The 22148-nt window shown below is 38.9% G+C and overlaps 2 protein-coding genes across 5 annotated transcripts in view; one reads left to right on the top strand and one right to left on the bottom strand.

Annotated features, from left to right (window-relative positions):
* Positions 1 to 539: 539 nt before the first annotated feature.
* Positions 540 to 1796, top strand: Gpr151 (G protein-coupled receptor 151). Its single transcript, XM_036204411.1, has one exon. The coding sequence runs from the start codon at positions 540 to 542 to the stop codon at positions 1794 to 1796; it is 1257 nt and encodes a 418-aa protein (XP_036060304.1).
* Positions 1797 to 4388: 2592 nt separating this feature from the next.
* The window catches only part of Tcerg1 (transcription elongation regulator 1), a 55736-nt gene continuing 37976 nt past the window's right edge, over positions 4389 to 22148 (bottom strand). For 3 of the 4 annotated variants that reach the window (XM_036204388.1, XM_036204389.1, XM_036204390.1), the window contains 8 exons: positions 19572 to 19690; positions 16881 to 17031; positions 13118 to 13282; positions 12504 to 12686; positions 9070 to 9249; positions 8341 to 8424; positions 6650 to 6750; positions 4389 to 5471 (listed from right to left, as the gene is read on the bottom strand). In XM_036204388.1, the coding sequence (XP_036060281.1) occupies positions 5270 to 5471; positions 6650 to 6750; positions 8341 to 8424; positions 9070 to 9249; positions 12504 to 12686; positions 13118 to 13282; positions 16881 to 17031; positions 19572 to 19690 (1185 nt within the window). In that variant the 3' untranslated portion in view covers positions 4389 to 5269. Of the gene's footprint in view, positions 5472 to 5735; positions 5830 to 6649; positions 6751 to 8340; positions 8425 to 9069; positions 9250 to 12503; positions 12687 to 13117; positions 13283 to 16880; positions 17032 to 19571; positions 19691 to 22148 lie in introns of all 4 variants that reach the window. The other variant, XR_004946386.1, reaches the window with a different exon arrangement.

Genomic DNA, 22148 nt, shown 5'->3' with positions numbered 1-22148 from the left:
GCAACACCCCATGGGAACTTGGTCTGTCTAGACCAACATCAAGCTATCAGATCCTAACGCATGTGAATATTCAAAGGACTTGAATTAGCTGGAGTGTCTACTGAATTACAGACCACACTCTGTACTTAGAGATCCAGTCAAGATTTTAGAAATAACTGATTGAAAATAGCTTCTCTAATGATCTCCCCTCACCCCAGGGGAACATCCCTACTTAGTTGTATGCTTCTCCTCATTTATCATTTATGGGAATGTGTTGTCACTTTATGAAGCTGGTATTTAGTATTAGACTTGCTAATGAGCGGTATCAGCACACTCCTGCTGCCTGTCAGTCCATGCAGTTACAGGTAGACAGTGTGCAGCACAAAAGCTCAGCTGCCAACCTTCCACTGTCAGCAAACAAGCAAGGAAGGGGAGGGCCCAGAGGTGTCGTCAGTGTGGGCGACAAAGGGCCTTTTTTTTTCTTATGCAAAAGAGCAAAGAGAAAGATCAACCTACACCAGAAGCTAACATCTACAGGGTGGAGCTACAGGGAAAAGGCAATGCTGGCAGCTGCCTTTGCTGACTCCAACTCCAGCATCATGAATGTGTCGTTTGCTCACCTCCACTTTGCAGGAGGGTACCTGCCATCTGACTCCAAGGACTGGAGGACCATCATTCCGGCTCTCTTGGTGGCTGTGTGCCTGGTGGGCTTTGTGGGGAACCTATGTGTGATTGGCATCCTCCTTCATGGTGTTTGGAAAAGGAAGCCATCCATGATCCACTCCCTGATTCTGAATCTCAGCCTGGCTGACATCTCTCTCCTGCTCTTTTCTGCACCTGTCCGAGCCGCAGCATACTCCAAAGGTGTTTGGGATCTAGGCTGGTTTATCTGCAAGTCCTCTGACTGGTTCATCCACATGTGCATGGCAGCCAAGAGTCTGACAATTGTTGTGGTTGCCAAAGTGTGCTGCCTGTACGCAAGTGACCCAGCGAAGCAAGTGAGTATCCACAACTGCACCATCTGGTCAGTGCTGGTGGCCATCTGGGTTGTAGCCAGCCTGCTTCCCCTGCCAGAATGGTTCTTTAGCACCACCAGACATCACGGAGGGGTGGAAATGTGCCTCCTGGATGTGCCAGTTGTGGCCGAAGAATTCATGTCAGTGTTCGGTAAGCTCTACCCTCTCCTGGTGTTTTGCCTTCCTTTACTTCTAGCCAGCTTTTATTTCTGGCGAGCTTATGGCCAATGTAAAAAACGAGGTACGAAAACACAAGACCTTAGAAACCAGATTCGTTCAAAGCAACTCACAGTGATGCTGCTAAGCACTGCCATCACCTCTGCTCTCCTGTGGCTCCCCGAATGGGTTGCCTGGCTGTGGGTATGGCATCTGAAGGCTGGAGGTCCCCTGCCACCACAAGGTTTTATAGCCCTGTCTCAAGTCCTGATGTTTTCCATCTCTACAGCAAACCCTCTCATTTTTCTAGTGATGTCTGAAGAGGTCAAGGCAGGCTTGAAAGGCATATGGAAATGGATGGTAACCAGAAAGCCTGTACGTGCCTCAGAGGTTCAGGGGGCACCAGCTGGAAACACAGAGGCCCTTCCTGACAAGATCCCATCTGCAGAGTCCCAAACATCCATTCAAGAGACAGACAGACGTGGCTTTCCCAACTCTAGCAAAGAGAAAACCGACAAGGCAGTGGCTCTCACCCTCCCTGACGTCGAGCAGTTTTGGCATGAGAGGGATGCTGTCCCTTCGGCACCGGACAATGACCCTATACCCTGGGAACATGAAGGCCAAGAGACAGAGGGCTGTAATTAGTGGACTTAATTTTCAAAGAAAAATGTGATTATTGTATGTACTTGTACTGTTGCTTAGCCATATTGCTGATTTATAAATTACCATTAGAAACTGCAAAGATTTCTTTGTGCAGTCCCAAACTATACAATCTGGTAAGCAGAATGGCATGAGGTGATTATGCTTCAGAATTAATTCTCTTGTCTAAAGAACTCATTAGAAGTGTTATGTAAAGAAAGCTATGTCGAAGTAATTATTGTGCTCACAGTAACATTTCCCCAGGGTAGCCCCTAAACACACCCTGCACTGCACTGGCTGGAGTCGTTATCACTGTTTCTTCAGGAAGCTGCTGGCCTCACGTCAGCAAGTTATATTTCACCTAAGCATAGTTCAAAATCTACATCTACTTTGGCTTTTGTAAAGTGTAAATTTTACTTCTCTTCGTTTGCTAAGTACATATTAATATACTTGATGAAAAGTCCATATAATTTTCCTGAGCAAAATTTACAAAACAAAATTTACAAACTTCTATTCTGGGCTAATTTCAAACCATGGCTCTTGGGGCCCAAGTTTAAGTAAATTCAAGTCTTGCCTTACAGAATAAAAGCTGTTTCAATCCTTAGAAATCTACCTGAATTAAGTTTTGGATTCAAAGCCTGAGAATATTAGTAGCCTAACATGATATTCTACATTATAATGCAGAGAATTTTCAAACCAATGTCCCTTCTCTTCCAAAACAGAGTATTCTACAAGCTTAAATTTATTCTCCTTGCACTCTGTTCTCTAAGGCAGACTGTAAGTGGAAGATGATGCAGGTATTAGCTACTGACTAATAGTTATAGGCAAGCACACGGGAGAATGATGGGACTTTTCTTGTATCATTAAACTTGGAACACCCTCAACTTTAAAAAAATATCACAGGGCTTCTAAGATATATTAACAGGAAATTTAGAATAGAATGGTCACAAGGACAAAGCAAAGCAATGGGCAATATAAGAAGCTTCTGAGTCCTAGATGTGGAAAATTTGAGTATAGCAGAATGCAGCACTGCCAGTAATTGTGCATTCCTCCCCTTTAAATATACGCTCATGATTTTTAATTGCTTTGTTAATGGAATTTTGGGATGTTCTCCTGTTGGGTACCTGAGAAAAATGCCTCTAAAACAAACAATGGAGGAGTTTGGAGACTATTCTGTACAATACAAAGAACTGTTTTACTATAAAAGGTTGTCCAACACAGCAAGACAAAGCTGCCTACCTTTTCACTTGTTTCAGTACAAACTGTATTTGAAGTTCTCATATTCAGACAAATATTAGTTTAGCCAAAGAATCCAAAATAACTGCTTTGTGAATCCAGTTACATGAGGGGTTGCCACCAAGAGTGAAGCAGGAAGCAAGCCTCAGTTTTGTAGACACGATATGTAGAGTGTAAGCCTCAAGTATATGACATCTTAACTGGTAAAGAAATAAACGCAATGCTTTACTTCTGACAGGTGTTAGAGACGTAAAGCTGTCTGTGTCTTGAGTCAGCATTTCAAAACCATCACTCGGAACAAGAGAGCTCTGAGAGACAGCCTGAGGAGGACAATGTCCCAGGTTTCTGGGTAAACTGCAGATAAGTAACACCTTAAGCTACAGATAAAACAACATATAATTATGAATCATTCATTAAGAACATGAGTCCTGCTCTGATCTAAAAATCTGCAAGAGAAAAACTGACTTGCTCCTTCTAAGGATAGTCCACACAAAGAATTTATGCCCTAAGTAGGACACAGGAACGCCCGCCAAGCCTTCTTTACTCTTGTCGACTATGACAGATGGACGAATGTGCTGGCACTACCACAGGGAGCTCACAATGAAGGGCTCAGGGAAGGCAGACATCTGTAATAAATAGTTTTCCTTTTGGCAAGCATTTCAATTGCACTCCTAACAAAACTTAAAAACACATAGTAAGTTTATAAACGTAAATTTCAAGAGGGGGATACAAATCTTATGTTTATCAGCTTCAGACCTTAGTCTACTCATCAATACCAGTCTTCAACAGGACCCATAATTTCTATGACACTTAACATATGGATATGAATGTTCTACAGAACACAAGCACAGGTCAGTCACTCTTTCTTTCTAGTGGTGTTGCCATCATGGCAGGTGGGAAGATAAGCGTATCTTCTCAAACATCTTATTTATGTGGCACTCTGGTACTGGCAACCTATGAGACAACATAGGATTTACAGAGAGAGAGCAAGAGAACAAGAGACAGAAAAGGAAAAGCCAGGAAAACTTAACTGACCATCAAAGGTAAGTTATACATGACAGGTTGAAAGGAAGCCCAAAAGGCACAAACCTGATATGTTAATGAGAAAGAAACAAGAAAAGAAAACAAAAATTACAATATTCTTGCTATTAAGCAACAGGTAACATTAAAAGACTGAACACACAGGCACACAAAGGAAAAAGGAAGAACAGGCTTTCTACAAAATTTCTTGTCTTTTATATTGGAAAAACAATATCATAGTCAAGCCTTTAAAAACTATGTACTATCCAAGATTCAGTTGTCTTAAATCGCATATACTGCTTTCTTAAAACAAAAAACAAAAAACAAAACAAAACAAAAAAACAGGTTCAAGAGTTTTTATAAAATATATTGTGTAACAATAATCATTTACAATCCACATATATAAAAGGGTTGGTTTATTGTAGTTCAAATACATAAACTGAACATTCAAACATCTTAAAATTAAACTTTAGAAACAAAAGTTCAACATTCAAACAGGAGCAGTTTACAGGGGACACCCAGAAAGGTAATTTTGTTGTCTAATTCAGAACTTCGGTACAGATCACTCAGTGGAGAATAAAGTATGTTTAACCAGGATTCAATTCTGGCCAACATGTTAGTTATGAATGTGTTCATACCTGAGAAGAAATTACTAAAGAAATCTTCTCCTGGGCTACATGAGACTTGGCCTCTACCTCAGAGGGGAGAATGAAAGCACGGAAGTAAACATACAACTAAACTGTTCTTTAGAGACAAAGGATGTCCATTAGAATAGTCATAGTCTCCGCAAGAATTCAATTCAGTGCTTTCTCTTTTACCCGCTTAAAACACAATCAAAACAAACCCCAACTTCAGTTTTCTTGGAGTCTGTGGCATTTGCAAGCTCCAACCACAAATGCTCCTGTCTTGCTGAGTAACACTGCTAGTGAGAACACCACCAAGTCACTGACTTCCATACCTCATAAAAGGATGATTTGTAGCTTCGAGATTTTAAATTTACTAGACAGCCTATATTTGAGTATGCATGTCAGTCATGCCACACAAAGAAAAGCATTAAATATTTTCAAAGTGTTCTGTTCAGAGACTGCTCACAATTGCTTCTCCTTCTGTTCATCAGGTGGTTTTGCAATAGGCTGACTAATGCACATACATGTAAAAACCTGAACTTTTGGCTCATGCAAGCGTTTTCAATTAACAGAGAGCCCGTAGAAGGGTATTTATAATTATTTTGTTGATCGTCTAGTGGGCTCTGATGCTGTGGGAGGTGGTGGTGGACCCCGGCGATCCAGGTCATCAACGTATGCCACGATCAGTTTCCTCCTCTCCTCTGGTACACAGTCCAGTACTAGATACCGTTTGTCATTCTGCAAAATCTTTTCTACATCTTTCAGGTGCTGATCAGATTCTTGGATTAGCTTTTTGGATCTGAAATAAGAAAAAAAAGCACAAGAATTACTGACTGCTGTTCAATGGTCTTTCAGAAATGAGCTGGAAATGTCCATCTAGTTCCTAATTGTGTTTCCACTTTTTAAAGAAAAATTTCACTGCAGCAGTCACCTTTGTAAATCGCCTCAGCAAAGACTCCAACGAGTGAAAGGGCCTCAGAAGCTGAATTACCCTCCCACCCCTACTGGTGGTCCCTCCAGATCAGGGCTGAGGGTGGGTAGGTAAATCTTGCCCGTGCTGTACCTGTTCTGTGGATGAACAGAGGACTTCAGTCTGCGGGGCTGCCAATCCCAGCATCTTTCACAAGCTTTCACTTTCACATCTTTCACTAAATTAACTATAAAAATGTAGAAAGAAGTCTTACTTCACATCTAATTTAAAAGCCCAAGCTGATGCAAACATTAAGGATCCTGACGAAAAAGTCCAAACGACAAAACACCTGAGAACCACACCCTCAGCGCTATCTATCCTCCCGTGCACACCCTTCATCAAGGTTGTCTTTAAGGAAGAAATGCTGGAGCGGGAAGCGTGGCTGGTTCCCTGCACCAGACTGTAGGCAATACCACACTGTCTTCCTGATGGAAGGTTACTAGTGGTGATGGGCTACTGGGTGTGCTACACCAAAAACTTCTAAGGGTTCTGATTTTCCTTTAAAAAAAAAAAAAAAAAAAAAAATCAGTGTATCCAGCAAACAGCTTTCCTAAGGGGGAAAAATAATTTTTCTGCCTTAACAAGATGATTTCAGGCATTGACGATCTAATCACACTCAATAGTCCTCAGAGAAGGCAAAGATAATTCATAGTGAAGGTTTCATTTAAAGTCTCTCCGAGAATTACAATTCTTAAAAGAGTTGAGGGTCCTCAAAAAAAAAAAAAGGCAGTGAAGATTTTAAAAAAAAAAAGTGTATTTAAAAAACTGGATGTAGATAACACAAAATACAAATTGACATCTGGGCCCTTTCTTTAAAAAATAAAAACAAAATAAAACCAAAAAGGTACTGTGGTAGTACAGCCTGTATCTGCCCTTGAGGAACGCTGGCATCTTCTGACTCCTAAAATTCACAATGTCAACATGTGTGTGAGTGAAAAGTATGCTCTGGCCATTAGAGTACAGGCTAGTGGACACAGCTGCCAGTGGGAACACCTGCCTGCACTCACCTGTATGTTATAAATTTGGTCTCTTTCAATAGTGTCCTGAAGTCAGCTTTGGCAGTGATGTATTTGTCTCTGATGTACTCTTCAAACTCCCTTTGTTTTTTCTGCAGGAATGGGAAAAAATAAGATTAAAGGGAGAACCCAGACAGACTCTTAAAACAAACAACTTCTTTATGAAAGCAATAACCTGTGAGTCCTGTAATAAAATTCAGAATAAAAAAAAAAAAACAAGGCAGGGTAGGGTTTTCTTTCTATAAAACTTACTGTAATATATAACCTGCAAAGTGCATTTTTTTTTAAAGATTTATTTATTTATTATGTATACAGTGAGTGTTCAGCCTGCAGGCCAGAAGAGGGCACCAGATCGCTCATTGTAGATGGTTTTGAGCCACCATGTGGTTGCTGGGAATTGAACTCAGGACCTCTGGAAGAACAGCCAGTGCTCTTAACCTCTGAGCCATCTCTCCAGCCCCTCGAAGTATATTTTTTAAGGAGAAAAAACTCACAAGAATGTGGAAGCACATTCAGCTAAAATGAAATCTGTCTTCCTAATGTCCTTAGGAGGTAAGCACAAGAGAACCATGGGACTAAGGATCAAACAATCTTTTCCTATAAAGTGTGTATCTTCAAGCTCAAAGACAGTAATGCCACATAGTGTATGGATATACAAAGCAAGAGAACACTGTACATACTGTGCATTCGGCTTTCTAGTGAGGAAATTGTAATGAAAGTTGGGTATTATCTATACAGACTCTGCTATCAATTCCTTTTAAGTAGTCAGGTAAATTGGGAACTGACAGTGGGTCTCTTCGCTATAAGCACAGCCCTACTACATTATTTTTTGGTTCACATCAAAAATTCAACTTACTAGAGTTTGAGAAATTTACTCTCTGGGCTTCTCAATGTCAGACCAAGAGATCCCAATCAGTGATAAGACAACAAGGACAGCCAAAGGGACAGAATGGTGTTTTCCAGGAAAACTGTTTTTGTATTAGTCCCTGTATCACACATCAGGTGGGCTTGTTTCCTATACAGAAGCCAGTGTGCAGGAACTGGGCTCTGCTGTTAAAATCTCATGCACTGGAGGCTCTGCTGCTATAGAGGCTCCTCTACAAGAACTTAGGACCTCACAGTTTTCCGGTGTGACTTAATAGCAGAAATTGGCTGTAGTTTCATTCAATTGGTAAGATCCTTAAACACAAACTTAAGCTTTAGATTATCGCTTTCTTGTTAATGTATGGAACACAATTTTTTAAGACATGTACTTAAAAGCCAGTTGTGGTGGTGCACACTTTTAATCCCACAACTAGGAAGGCAGAGGCAGGTGGATTTCTATGAGTTCAAAGCCAGCCTGGTCTAAAAAGTGAATTCCAGGAGAGTCAGGGAATTTACAAAGGAATTCTGTCTCAAAAAACAAACCAATGAATAAAATGAACTTAAAGCCCTGGTTTATATTTCATAATGTAATTCACCTAAAATCATGTTGGGTAAAAATCAGTTTCTTATTTGGTCAAGCTACTAATGACATGATTATGCACCCATCATCATTTATAAACTTCAGGGTATAATAGAGCACATCTGCAGCCTCAGCACTCTATAGGCTAAGGTAGGAGGTTTATCAGGAGGCCAATCTGAGCTATATAATTAGTTCCATGCAAACCCAAGTGTCAAAGGGATATCCCAAATCCTCTTACCCTGTCACTGGAGGAAAACTTAATGCACCGAGGATCTTCCTTAATTATTTTTTTCACTTCTTTCCATGTGGATGTTAAGGTAATCTTTGGAAAAAAACAAGTGAAAAGAAAACATAACTATAACTCCCTTTTATTCAGGGAGTCAAACTGCAGTACATATGGTACATAATATTACACACTGACCTGCAATCTCTGGTAATGCCCAAGCGTAACTGGACTAGTTAGGGACAGGGAGCAGCTTTAATGCAATTTCTTTTTGCTGGCTTGCCACAAGAGTTATTTTCATGGCCATACTTTCAAGGTGGCCTAAGACAATCACCTGCAAACCCTGTATTTACATGGGCAAACATCATAACTTCTGTAGAAACCATCACCAAAAAGAGCAGATAAATAGGAACAAAAACCTGGATAACAAAACGTACAAACTGCCAGATGAGGGGCTACAGCACCACACTGCAAACGGAAGGGAAGGAGAACCGACTAGTAACGCACAGCTAAGGGCATTCTAGTTACCAGAGAAGCAGCTACACATTTGGAAGCTGCAAAAAGAACTAATTCCTGACAAGTGAGAGCATAGTAACATGTTTAAAAGGGGGGAAATCAGAAGAGAATGTTATAAAATATAAGGATTCAAATAATGGATCTGACCAAGACACTAAAAATTGTGTCAGAATCTTCCATCATCAAATTATAAATGAAGATTCCAGAAATGAAAGACAGGGCTCTCACCGCGGACGTTTCATCCAGAAGCTGCCTGAAGTGCTCCCTTTTCTTCTTGGTAAGTGCTTCGATGTGTTCATTGAAAAGCTTCTCTTTCTCCTCTCTTTCCAATAAGGACCCAGATTCCCAGCGGTGATCTTTCCGGAGGGTCCTCCTAGTATCAGACCATGACACATCGGAAGAACGGACCTAAAAACAAACAATGTGTGTGTGTGTGTGTGTATTTGATGCGTACACACACCCACACCCCACCAAGTAGACTTTACATATTTACACCATAAGAAGTTCAAACTGTAGTCAGGAATGATTTAACTTTACCCAGACTTTACAAAGGTAGTCACATTCAAAAACTAAAAACATTTCCTGAAAAACAATTCATCTTTTCGACCAGACTACCTCGTAAATGAATCCCGTGTTAAAAGACCACTGTAAGTACAATGTTCAGTAAGTGAATTTGGTCAGGAGATTAGCTTACCAACAAGTTTACCAACAAATAAACAATGTGCATTGCCAATAGTTTAAGCAAGAAGCTTATGGTAATACCATTTTAGTTAAGAAGTCTCCTAAAACCTACTTTAGAACAGAAATCTTAATCCTGGTGATCAATTACATCATGAAATACTCAGGCTGAGGGGCAGGGGTAAGGAGCAGATCATCTTCCAGTCATGACCACTAAGAAGTTTATAAATAGTACTTTGTCACTAAATGTTATGTCAATTAAAAGAAATATTAATTTTGCCTTCTTCTATCACTAAATATCTCCTCTCCAAAAAGTGGTACAATAGAGCTTGAGCTCGAATCTGGACTTATTAACCAATCTACTAGAAGCAACACTTCTAAACCACAGCAAAAGATCAAAGTAATAATATATGGAAATTAGCAAACATGAAAATGCACATTCACAAAATAGTAAGGGTAAAGTGTGTTATGATTATCTCAACAGATATAGAAAAAAACCAATAAAATTCAATATCCTTTCATAACAGAAACTCTGAGCAGGAGCCAGCAAGATGGTTCAATAGGTGAAGGTACTTGTTGCCAAATTCAATGACCTGAGTCTAATCCCAGGAACCCAGGTGGTAGAAGACAGACTCCTGAAAGTTGTCCTGAGGTCCACACGTACAGCATGGCCCAAGGGCACACACATACATTTACAAAAAAATAAATGTAATAGACTGAATATAGGGGGAATGTAATTCAGTGCAATGAAGACCACCCATAACGAGTCATAGCTAATCATTTCCAACAGTGAGAAGTTGAACATTTTTCAAAACTCTAGACATGAGGTGTTAGGATGTCCTCTTAGCCTTCCTTCTCAAAACAGTACCTTTAGAAGGCAAGAGGAAAAAGACATCACAACAGGAAGCAAGAGTTTAAAATGTCGAGTTGCTGATGACATGATTCTACAGATAGAAAAATCTGAAGACGCCACCAAAACACTACTAGAAATAATAAATTTAGTAAAGTTAAAAGGATACAAAAATCACCATACAAATGTCAGTAAGATTTCACAAGCAATCAAAATGTAAAGTGTGAGAAAATCTCACATGCAAAAGCACTAACACCACCCTCCCAAAAAATAGTAGTATTAATTCAAGCAAAGAGCAAATTACTTGTATGCTAAAAACTATTAAACACTGACAAAAAAGAAAAACTGAAGGAAGTACAAACAAGCTGGACAATACTCTGTGCCCACTGATTAGAGAAACAGTTCTTAAATTCCTATGGAGTCACAAGAAGCCAAGTTAATCTTGAGCACAAAACAAAGACAGAAGCACCATACTCTAATTTCAAAATGTAATTATGATAATATAACTTTGAAAAAATAACAGACAATAACAGAAATTGTCACAGATCCAGCTGGTTCACCAACACCATCGATGGCACAGTACTAAGTTAAGTCACACTACAGACAATGACAGGAAATAGGAAGAACGAAAAGACAGAAAGAGAAGGAGAAAAGTATACAAACACAGAATGTCTTTAACATTTACCAAACATCTAAATATGTGTTGGCACTGGAACTTCAACTAAGTAAGATGACAACTGTTCCTTTTTTTTCAGATTGTGTATTTTCTATAGGACAAATGTAGTAACCGTGGCAGTGGTGTATGCTGAACACAAGTTGCTACGGGTGGGGAGCAGCCTCTAGGAGAGGTCAGTGTGCATTCTTTGTCTCGTTTGTCTATTTTCGGTTGAGACAGGGTTTCCCTGTGTGGCCCTAGCTGTCCTTGAACTCACAGAGATCTGCCTGCCTTTGTCCCCCAAGTGAAGGGTTAATGGCGTGCACTCTTGCACAGTGAGAAAATGTGTCACTGCAGTGGGAAGGTGGACTGCCACAGACAGAACAGGTGGTCTGTCTACTTAATCAAGGAGCTGAACTAGGTATGGTGCTGCACCCCTGTCAAGGTAAGAGCATCAGTGCCTTAGACTAGCCTGGGCAACAATGGAAAACCCTGTCTCGGAGCAAACAAACACTGAAAAAAAAAGGAATTGAATTTTAAAACAAAATAAAAAACAACAACAGAGTTGAACTAACTGCTGGGAGTATGGAAAGCCTTAACCTCCTTCAAGTAACCAGGAGAGACAAAATGAGGTTTGCTCCTCACATAAATCACTGCAATTGCAACTAAAGCCAAAGACTCAGAGGAATATCAGGAAGGAAAGATCTCAAACTACTAAATGTCCAGGTGCAGAGCACAAAACTGCAGCAGCAGCAGTAAGGAAGATGTGAAGTAACAGCAGTAGAGAGTCCAGCTAGGAGAGGAGACAATGACCGGGAAGGACGACACACAGAGCAGCACCAACATTCAGTGTTTGCCTACACACCTCAACAACTCTAGGGCTAAGGCAAAGGCCTTTCAACCAAGTCTCAGAGCCATCTCTTGGGGCAGTACCCTTCAGTACTGTATCTTTCACCATCTACGGTATACCTGATCACAATGCTCCTGAACCAGCGGTTCTCAACCTGTGGGTCATGACCCCTCTGGAGCCATTTATCAGATCGGATATTTACATTATGATTTGTAACAGTAGCAAAATTATAGTTATGAACTAGTAATGAAAATTGTATGGTTGGAAGTGACCACCACACAAAAAACTGTATTAAAGGGTCACAGCATTAGGAAGGTTGAGAACCATTGGCCCTAAACATCAAGAGAAAATCCAATTATGCTCAGCACACTTTATTTCAATGGCAAGTATGTAAGAATTTATGATGGTTTTCACTAAAAACTATCTTAAAAATTAAATTTGAGTTATGAATTTTCATTTTTAAAAACATCTAACTTGGAATTTCTTGTGTTTTCCTATGCCAATAGTACTAATACTAAGAATTCAATTTTTAAAGGCTTCATTCACAAGTAACAAATTATCTCATAATTTACAGAACACTGGTAATAAAATGGGCTTCTGACATCCCATATTCAGGGCAAGGAAAGTACCATGTCAGACAGAAGAGCCTTGAAATTCTGGATTGCTTCTTCTCGTTTGTGCTGTTCTCTCTCTCGGTCAATTTCTTTAGTTTGCTCAGATCGTGCTTTCTGAACTTCCCTTTCCCGTTCTCGAAGGCTTGCCTCAATGCGGGCTTGCCTTTCCAGCTCCTTTTCCTTTTCCGAGTCTAAATTCTGTAAAAATAAAATTACATTATCCTCCTTATCAACCTCATTAAGATCTTTTCAGAAGTTGGGCAGTGGCAGCTCACACCTTTAATCCCAGCAATCTGGAGACAAAGGTAAGCGGATCTCTGAGTTCAAGGCCAGCCTGGTCTACAAAGCAAGTCCCAGGACAGCCAGGGACACACAGAGAAACTCTTGTGTTTGGGGGGTGGGGAGCGGGTGGAATTTCTCCCTGCATAAAATACTTTGCCAATGTCAAAACGTTAATTTTCCCTCAGAACATGTATAAACACGTCTTCCCAATCAACTGAAATTCATAATTTTACCTTCCCCATCAACTATGAGAAAAATTCCACCCCAACATTCAAGCAACATCCACCCTTAAACAACATTAAGCAACACAATATCCAAAGGTTAACACCAGTGAGTCTAACCGTTACCTTAGCTATTTTTTCTATGTACTGTTTGAAAAGGTCTTCTCTCATTGAAGAACTATCCACCGCTTTGTACCGTGGGTCACTTTCTACTTTATCTTTTACTTTGCTCCATCGAGACTGACTGTCCAAGTGATGATTGGATAACAGCTCAAAAAAATCCGATTTAATCTACATTTTAAAACAAGTGAGGGCAGGATGATACACTGTGAGAAACTCTCCATGTCTCAATAATTAACAACCCAACAAACCTACTTCTTACCTTAAACATGATCATAGTCATTTTTAAAAGGTCAATGAATCTTAGTGAAAGAGAAATTCCCCCATTATTAAAAAAGATAAAACCCAAGAAACATACAGACTATTTTAAATCTGCCAAATCCCCACCATCATATTTTAAACTACACAGACAACAGTATTTAGGTTGCTTACAGCCTGAGTTCAGGGCTGCTGTGTTTTCATATGGAACATCAACTTGAACTGAGCTGCATAGTTTTAGCAAGATCCAGGCTTATGACAGCAAAATAATTTAATATGAAGATAGCAAGAATGATTCATTTTAAAAACTAGGTGAATAATTTCCGTTCATTAAAATTAAGAGAAAATCCAGAAATTAGCACTAAACACAAATACCAAGGTATTATGACCTGCTATCAAATGTCTAAAATAAAAGGATTTAAAAACTTCTATTTGCTTTTAAAACATGTTTCTACCTACCTAAAATGACACAATTTCTGTAATGATAACTATAGTTTAAAAAAGCATTCCAGTGTCTGTACTTTTTGATTGAAGTACACATTCCTCGGTTCACTTTGCAATAAAGTTTAGAGTAGACACATCTGTCAAGTACTATCATCAAATTAAGTGTCAAAGACTCTGAGTAACTAATACTAAACCTAGACCTCAACCCCAAGAGAGGTCTGTTTAGCAGGGAGGAAATGTGAGTGTCACTTGTTTTTATGATCTCTACTGGGTTTTACATGTCCATCATTTGAATGACTATATACTGCTACAACACAAGATAGAGCCAGTCAGTTCAACAAAGGATTCCAGCCAAGCTTTCCTTTTACCACTGGAATTAATTGGTCTTCCTTCCTTCCTGACCAAGGAACGAGGAATTAGAAATGGCACTAAGATGTGTGGCACAAGAATAAATGGTGTTTTCTACCTATTTCCATTATAATTTATTCTCAGAACCACGCGTGCTCCTTTCAGGATTATGGGAGATTATGTTCTTTTTGAAAAACATTTGTAAAGTTCTACAACAAAGAAGTCTACATCAGAAACATTTTTGAAAACCAGAGGAACCAACCAGCTATGGGTTTTTCTGTTATTAAACTTGGACATTAACTTAGTGTGAATTAATAAGAAATGCCCATAAGCCCAGTTTTTCAAGTATTTGATGTAATAGCATAATTTTTCTATTTGCCTGTCAACTTTGTATTTAATAAATACCAAATTTCTAGGTGTGTTTGGTAACAAGAAGGCAAAATTTACAGTAAAATAACATATGTACTTTGTGTCAAAAAAGACTTGTTCTAAGCCATGGGAATTTATATTAACTCAAAAATCTTCAAACATTTTTTTAAAATATAAACTACATAAAATAGTTACAGTTTTTAATGTGTGTGATACATGAACAAATATAAATAAACTCTTTAAAATCTTTTCACTGTGGGCATTACCATGACGAGCTTGCTAAAGCTGCTAAGCATGAAAAGTAGTCAATAAATAAATGGCAAAAAATAAAATTTACCATCAGCTTAACTCACAGCCCTTCTGTTTTCCATCCTTACCACAGCAAAAATACTAAAGCACTATACAGTACAAAATTTAAAAAAGAAAAAAAAAAAGCCAGTTTTCTAACAGGGTTAACTCCACTGCCTGCACCTTCAAATGTGTACTTCTAATGGATGAAGTGGTTCCAGTAAGCAGCAGTAAACAGAGTACTGGTTTTTGCAAACAAAATGCATACACGTCAAGTAAAAGCAAACCAACTCTTCAGGGCATGTCTTTACAAAATGAAAAGCTGCACTGAAGCAAACCCTTATTATTCCTACCCCGCTGCTGCTGCCAGTCTTACAAGGCTACAATTCTTTTTTAAGTCTAAGATTAACAAAAACAACAGAGGAAAAGTGATAAAATTTTCATTAACCAAGCATTTCACAAAATGTGAACATAAAATCTATTACATTAACCCTTATAAATTCTCTGACGGTCTAATAATCTGCTTTGTATCTTTAAAATAGCTCGATCTATATCTTTATAATCTAGAGGATAAAGATTTTATACAAGTCTTTACTTGGATTTATTCGATGTCCTGTCTATCAATGTTCTTCTGGGGACTTCAGGGGGAAACTAAAAATAATACCTGTAAGTACCAGCACTGCAGGATGCTAAAACAGTACAGCACAGACTAGGAAATCTGCTGATACCATGTGTACCAGTGACGGCAGCTGTTCAAACTAAATTGACTGACAGGCCACACAGAATCAAACTGCAAAGTCTACCAATTTATTATAAAATAAAATTCGTAAGTTATTCCAAACATGTTTAGAAAATTAAGTTATTAAAAAAAACAATTTACATTCAGTGTAATCATACACTATCAAATGATCAAATACATTATTCTAAAAGTCAAAAGAAGAGGCTGGAGAAATGGCTCAGAAGTTAAGAGCACGGGCTCCTCTTCCAGAGGACCCGGGTTCAAGTCCCAGCATTCACATGGCAGCTCAGACCTTTCTGTAACTCTAGTTCCAGGGATTCTGACACCCTCACACAGATATACATGCAGGCAAAACACCAATGAACATAAAATAAAAATTAAGAAAAAAAAATTATATATTGAAAAAACAAAAGTCCAGAGTAGCAATTCATTGATGTGATTCTAACAGATACATGAAATATTCCTAATTTTTGTTTAGATGATTTTTTTTCCTGCATATTTCTTTTAAGAAGCATAATCATTTTAAGTCATTTAAAAATTTACTTTGAAGCCCAACATATCAAATCATCAGAGTTCTCCTATTACTATCAAAAGTTGTTTCATCTAATACTATTTTAACTAAAAGAGACTTAACAATGAGACTTAGGATTACTTCCTAAGTATTGTTAAGGTTTCTTAATAGCAGTAATAACAATAAGCAGTAATTCTGAATGTCAGGTATGAGGCTCCAGAGGCTATTTCCCCCATTACAAAGAACACTGAGCACTCAGGAGAGTGACTGTTTTGATGGCTTACACACCTCTGGTGCCATCTCCCTACTGTTCTGTCTCCACAGTGGTGAGCTCTCTATTCCTGACACTGCAATCAAATGACATTTCAGACGCATTAATCTTTAATAGCTGACCTTTAGTCCTGATAAGCAATAATTTATATGTAAGATACATTTACTGAAAGATTAGAAACTTACTAAAATGGTATTTTTATAGAATACAAAGATTAAGAAGTTCTTTGAAATTCAAATGTTAATATCTACAAAGACTTCTGAAATCTTAACATGCTTTAGTTACCACAGAGCATATAATTCTAAAACCCAGTTCCAGGTTTACCAGATATCTTATTTAATAGAATTTAAAGCAATTCTTAGTTTACTGAGGTTTGTAAACTGAGGATTATGAAAATATATGTGCATAATATATGTAAAAACCAACAACTGTACCAATGAAAGGAAAACACAAACCCATTGCTTATGCCTACAAACAGGGAAACAGTACACTCATTAGTCCTCACCCCAACAGACAGGCCACTAGAAGTAAACCATCTTACCTTCTCACCTCTCGTCTTCGAATCTTCTTTCTCTTTCTTCCTTGCAGCTGCCACAAATTCATTAAACAATGCTTCTCTATCTTTCATCTTTTCAATTGCTTTGAATCTTGAGTCTTTAGCATGTTTGGCAGCAAATTCACTAAAAGTAGCTCTGTAAGAAAATGGTCAGCATGCTAACTTCAGTTGACTATTTGTTTCTAAAACAAGCATAAAAGGAATATACCATTTTCTTAGCAAGAATGTGTGCCACAGACGTGTAGATCCCAAATCGGAACAGTGACACACAGGAAGAAAAGGAAAGCAATACCGACTAAAAATGTGTTAGTGGTTATATGCCAACCAACTAAGATTAGGGGATACAATAAATTACATCTACAGGCTTAATAACGCATCCACTATCCAAGTGTGTAGCCATGGCCTGCTTTAAACACAATGGGATAGCTATCTGACCGAGTCTTCCTAAACTGAACGAAGTAGATAGGGCAACTGATTTAAAGCAGATGACAACAGGCAGAGTACCAGTGAGGTACCTGAAAGGAGAGAATTCAGGAGGTACACCCTACTATAATTCATCCAGACACAACCTCCCAAGGTGCAGAGCTAGGTCACATGTAACATAATGGCTACAAAAGTTTTGGTACTAAAAGAGCACAGAAGGAAGTCCTACTGACAGGGGAATCCTGATTCCCCAGAAGACTCACTGTGGGGTACTTCCCAAAGGGGCCTTAAACACAACCCAACTGTTGAAAAGCATGGCACAACCATCTTCTATGCTATGACATCACAGTAAGAGTTAAAAAAGCAGCCGGGCATGGTGGTGCACACCTTTAATCCCACCACTTGTGAGGCAGAGGCAGGTGGACCTTTGAGTTCAAGGCCAGTCTGGTCTACATAGCAAGTTCTAGGACAGCCAGGGCTGTTACACAGAGAAACCTTGTCTCAGAAAACCAAAAAAGCAGGGCTGAAGAGATGGCTCAGCAGTTAGGAGCACATACTGCTCTTACGGAGGAGCTGAGTTTGCTCACAACCACCTGTAATTCCACTTCCAGGGGATCCAATACCTTTTATGATCTCTGCAGATCACTGCACTCATACCCTCACATAGACACATACACATATTTAAAAACAAAATCTAAAAAATAAAAAGCACAGAGATAGTAAAGATTCAAATATGCTGAAAGAATAGTATCAAGCAAATCCATAAAAGATTTACAAGGGAGATAGCTCCATTTGCAAAAATCCACTCTAATAAGTCATAAAGTCAAGCCTCCAGGGAACAGCCAGTAACTACACTGTCTGCTTAGCAAATGGAAGATATAACAAGTCTAGAGTTTGTAAATATCCAAAATGCTAAATATTTAAAAATATCACAATATATACAAAGAATTACGTATGTTACTTTGGGGAAAACAAACCCTAAATAGACATCCAGAGATTGTTCTAAGAAGCAATGTTTTCAAGCTCTTCTAATTACACTAGAAAATTAAATGAAAATAAATAACTGAAAATTATCTTAATGAACAAATAAGAAATTTCAACAGACAGGCTGGCTTCAAACTTACACAGATTCACCTGCTTCTGACTCCAGAATGCTGGGATTAAGCATGCACATCCAGACCAGAAAAAAATATTTGCAAAAAATTAAAACCATTAAGAAAGATTAACTGAGTATGTTTAACATAATAATAGACACACTAGAAAGGTCATTTATGTGAAAGCTAGATCAGTCACTATTACCTAATGGAAGGATGACCCAGAGAACTGATTGGGGGTGGGAGTTGGAAACAGAACACTAATACATGAACAGGGAGAATCCAAAAGAGTAAAGAGTACACTGAGGGCACAAGATAACTAGCCAAAATTTCCCAAATTTGATTCAAAATACCAATTTATAATTCTAAAAGTCTCTGTCAATCCCAGAAGGTCAACAAACACAAAGACAAGGCTAATGATACCAGTGTTTAAAAGAGGCAATGATGAAGTTCAGTTGGGGCTGCCCACATTTCTCGGGCTTAACAGAAAGGTGCTACTTTTACGTTGTTCTATTTCTTCTTTTTTGGACGCTAGCCAGAACTGAAGTGTGCTTCGGGTGTCCTTACTCTTCCTCTAAAGTGTCTCCTGTCATGTGCTACCTGTCTAACCCCTTCTGAGCCTGCTCACATGGCATGGATCTTTTCATTCTCTTTTCCATTCTCCTCCTCCAGGCAGCTGCTGAAGTTTACAGCTATCCTGGCCTGGGATGTTTAAAGGGGGGGAAAAAAAAAAACACCTCCAATGAAACTATCCTCAAACTTCAAAAACAGGAAAAAGGTAGTTTTTCCATGAATACAAAGCATTCTTTATAAAGCGTATACAATGAGATTTATCCCTATAATAAAACACTTTCATATTTAAAGGAAAAATAAGGTTTATTTATCCCTTTAAAAATCATGTCAACACAAAACTAAAATATACTACGCTCTGTATTAAGGTAGCAAGCAGCCACATTGGCTATGAGCCATTCCTCCTGTCCACACTCTTCTCAACAATGGTGGACTGAGTAAAACTCCTGTCACCACCACCTAAGTTGCTTATGTGACTGTCCTTATGTACAAAACAGGGATAACTTGATCACCTAAAGCACTGTCGCACATACACACTTGATTTCAGGGGGAAACGCATACTCAGATGTGACTGTAGTAAAACACGTACCTTGGATTAAACTTTGCTTCTTCCATCATTTTTTTGAAATCTTCCTTGGCTTGCATTATTTTGTTTTTCTTTTCCCTACGTTCTTCCTCTGCTCTGGTCTTGACATACTGATCAAACACCTATCACAAAAAATATACCAATTTGATAACGTAGACTTTCTAACAGAAAATTACAAAACAATGTATCCATCCAAATTCTAATAGGAACCATGTACTAAGTATAGATAATTAACAGTAGATTATCTCCAGCGAGTCTTACTTTATCAAAATAGTACACAAGTATATGACAATCCACTTAGCATTCCAGGACTAAACAGAAAAAGAGAAACAAAGAAAAGCCCTGTATTTTGTAATTTTCTCCCAATGGTATAGCATGTATTTCAAACAGAGATATACAAGCTACACCACAGTCCTCTGGAACTCATTCTAGAAAAAGTCAACAGCAAGAGCCCATAATTTAATTCTACTTCAATACCTAAATCTATTCTACACTATTTCCCCCTCCTTAGTACTGTACAACCAAGATGAGTTAACTCAAACTTCGATGTCTGGGTCTAGAAAGCTTTGTTTGAACAGTCATTCTCGTTGCTTTACATATCGTCTATGATGCTTCTACACTAAAATAACAGTTCAGAGTTGCAACTGGACCACAAAACCCCACATATTATCTGACCCTTAAAAGTCTGCAGATGCCTGTTCTAAAAGGCTAAACAAGTGTCTCCTACCTTGAGGCAACATCATTTCTGAATGCAGCTACCAGACTAAGAACCACAGTCTCAGAACTGAGGCACAGCTCTCTCAAAAGTATGTGGGCTGACTCCTACCTCAATTAGCCTAATCTAAAGAATCCCTCACAGCATGCATGCCCTGAGGCTTGTCTTCCTGGGGATTCTAGAGTCTGTCAACAGCCCATCAGTATTCACCCTAACCAGTGCATCTTTGCAGAAGTCCCAAACCATGGCAGCCCACCCGAATGTCACCGTGAGGCAAGAGTTCAAAGGCATCTGATTTAGGACTCTGTCAAGAAACAAAGTTCAAAAGGAAAGGGAAAAACATACAAAATTCAAGCAACTTATGAAACTAACACTAGAAGAAAAACCTAAACAAAATCTTAGAAATTGATAAGGGAAGAAGTAAAATAGAACCGAACAGGTTAGCTGATAATGGTGAGAGGGAAAAAAATCAAGAGAAAAGACCAGGAATTTTAGGGTGAGGGCTGGGAAACTGCCTTCTAAACACTTCTCTCTATACCCACCAATTCACTCAAGCTTTCCAGCCCTCATCACAGAACCTTCTTTTTCCAGCCAATGGCTATTTATTAATAAATGACCACTGAACAGCTGGTCAAAGTGTAGAGAATGAGTAGGTCTAGGGTGCTCAATCCTAAATGAGACATCTGATTCACACTCCTCCCCACATGGCACAGGGAACACTGTACAAGAGAGAGTGGAAGCAGAGGCTAGGACTGCCTGAAAAGACCTGTATAAGATCAACCCAGTGCAAAGTCCAGCACAGAAGAGGAAGGACTACAGTAGTTCCATAAAGATGAAGATTGATTAGCAATTAAGGAATGCCATGTAGAAAGGCCCATCAGGCTGCCTGTGATCCAGTGAGTGGCATATTCCCATGCATATAGGCTGGCACTGGACTGGACTCGGAGGGCTATGGAAAGAGGATACAAGCTAGAAGGGCGCTGTGGCAGGGGAGGGTCTAGGAGGAGCTAGGGGTTCATATGATCATAATACATTGCATACGTGTATTATGAAAAATCTCAAAAAATAACAATAATAGCAACAACAAAAGTAATGGAAGAGAATTTCCCAGAACTCAAGCACAGCAATTTCCATATTGCCTAATGTAATATTCTACTCAAACATATCTCACTGGACCATCAGATCACAAAGGATTAAGAAAAAATCCTAGGGGGAAATCAACAACATAGTAAATAGGTAACAATACAGCTTCAAAACTATCTCTGAGTAAGCGTTAAAAGCAAAGCTAAACCTTTAAGAAACAATACAAAGAAAGGCTCCAACAAGGCTTCCTCAAATATGTAAAACTCAGTAAGTTATCAACGCCACCACCCCCACTACTTTGTATGTTATAAAAGGGACGAAAGCAGCAAAACTAAGTACAACAAAAACCACCTGTGACGGGGCACAATGGAGGTAGAGGGAGCACAATTCTGAGAGCAGCCCAGACTACATGGAAAGATCCTATCTTAAAATGCAAGCACCATGGATTAGCTCAGTAGCAGAGCAATTGCTCAGGACATAGAACACCTTGGTCTTTACCCATAGTACTACCCCAACCAAAATCAAACAAAAATCTCATGATGGAGTCAACAGCTGACATCTCCCAACCCTAAAAAGAATGAAGGAAGTCTTCCAGATGATGGTGAGTTGTCATCACTGAAGATGACAGTTGTAGAACAGGTAAGTTTAGAAAGCTGTGGGGGAATGTCTCACTCCAGTATCAGAATGTCTATAAATGCACACCAGCATGTTTACATGAAATAAACAGAAATGTTTCTTTCCTAAAATGCCTCTCTCCAGGCCAATCTAAATATAGCACCATC

The sequence above is a fragment of the Onychomys torridus genome, chromosome 13 (assembly GCF_903995425.1).
Source record: "Onychomys torridus chromosome 13, mOncTor1.1, whole genome shotgun sequence".
NCBI lineage: Eukaryota > Metazoa > Chordata > Mammalia > Rodentia > Cricetidae > Onychomys > Onychomys torridus.
The sequence above is the reverse complement of the archived record's forward strand: the minus strand, read 5'-3'. Positions and strand labels throughout refer to the sequence as shown.

Coding starts and splice junctions, on each gene's coding strand:
- Gpr151 (XM_036204411.1), top strand. CDS start 540: ATGCTGGCAGCTGCCTTTGCTGACTCCAACTCCAGCATCATGAATGTG.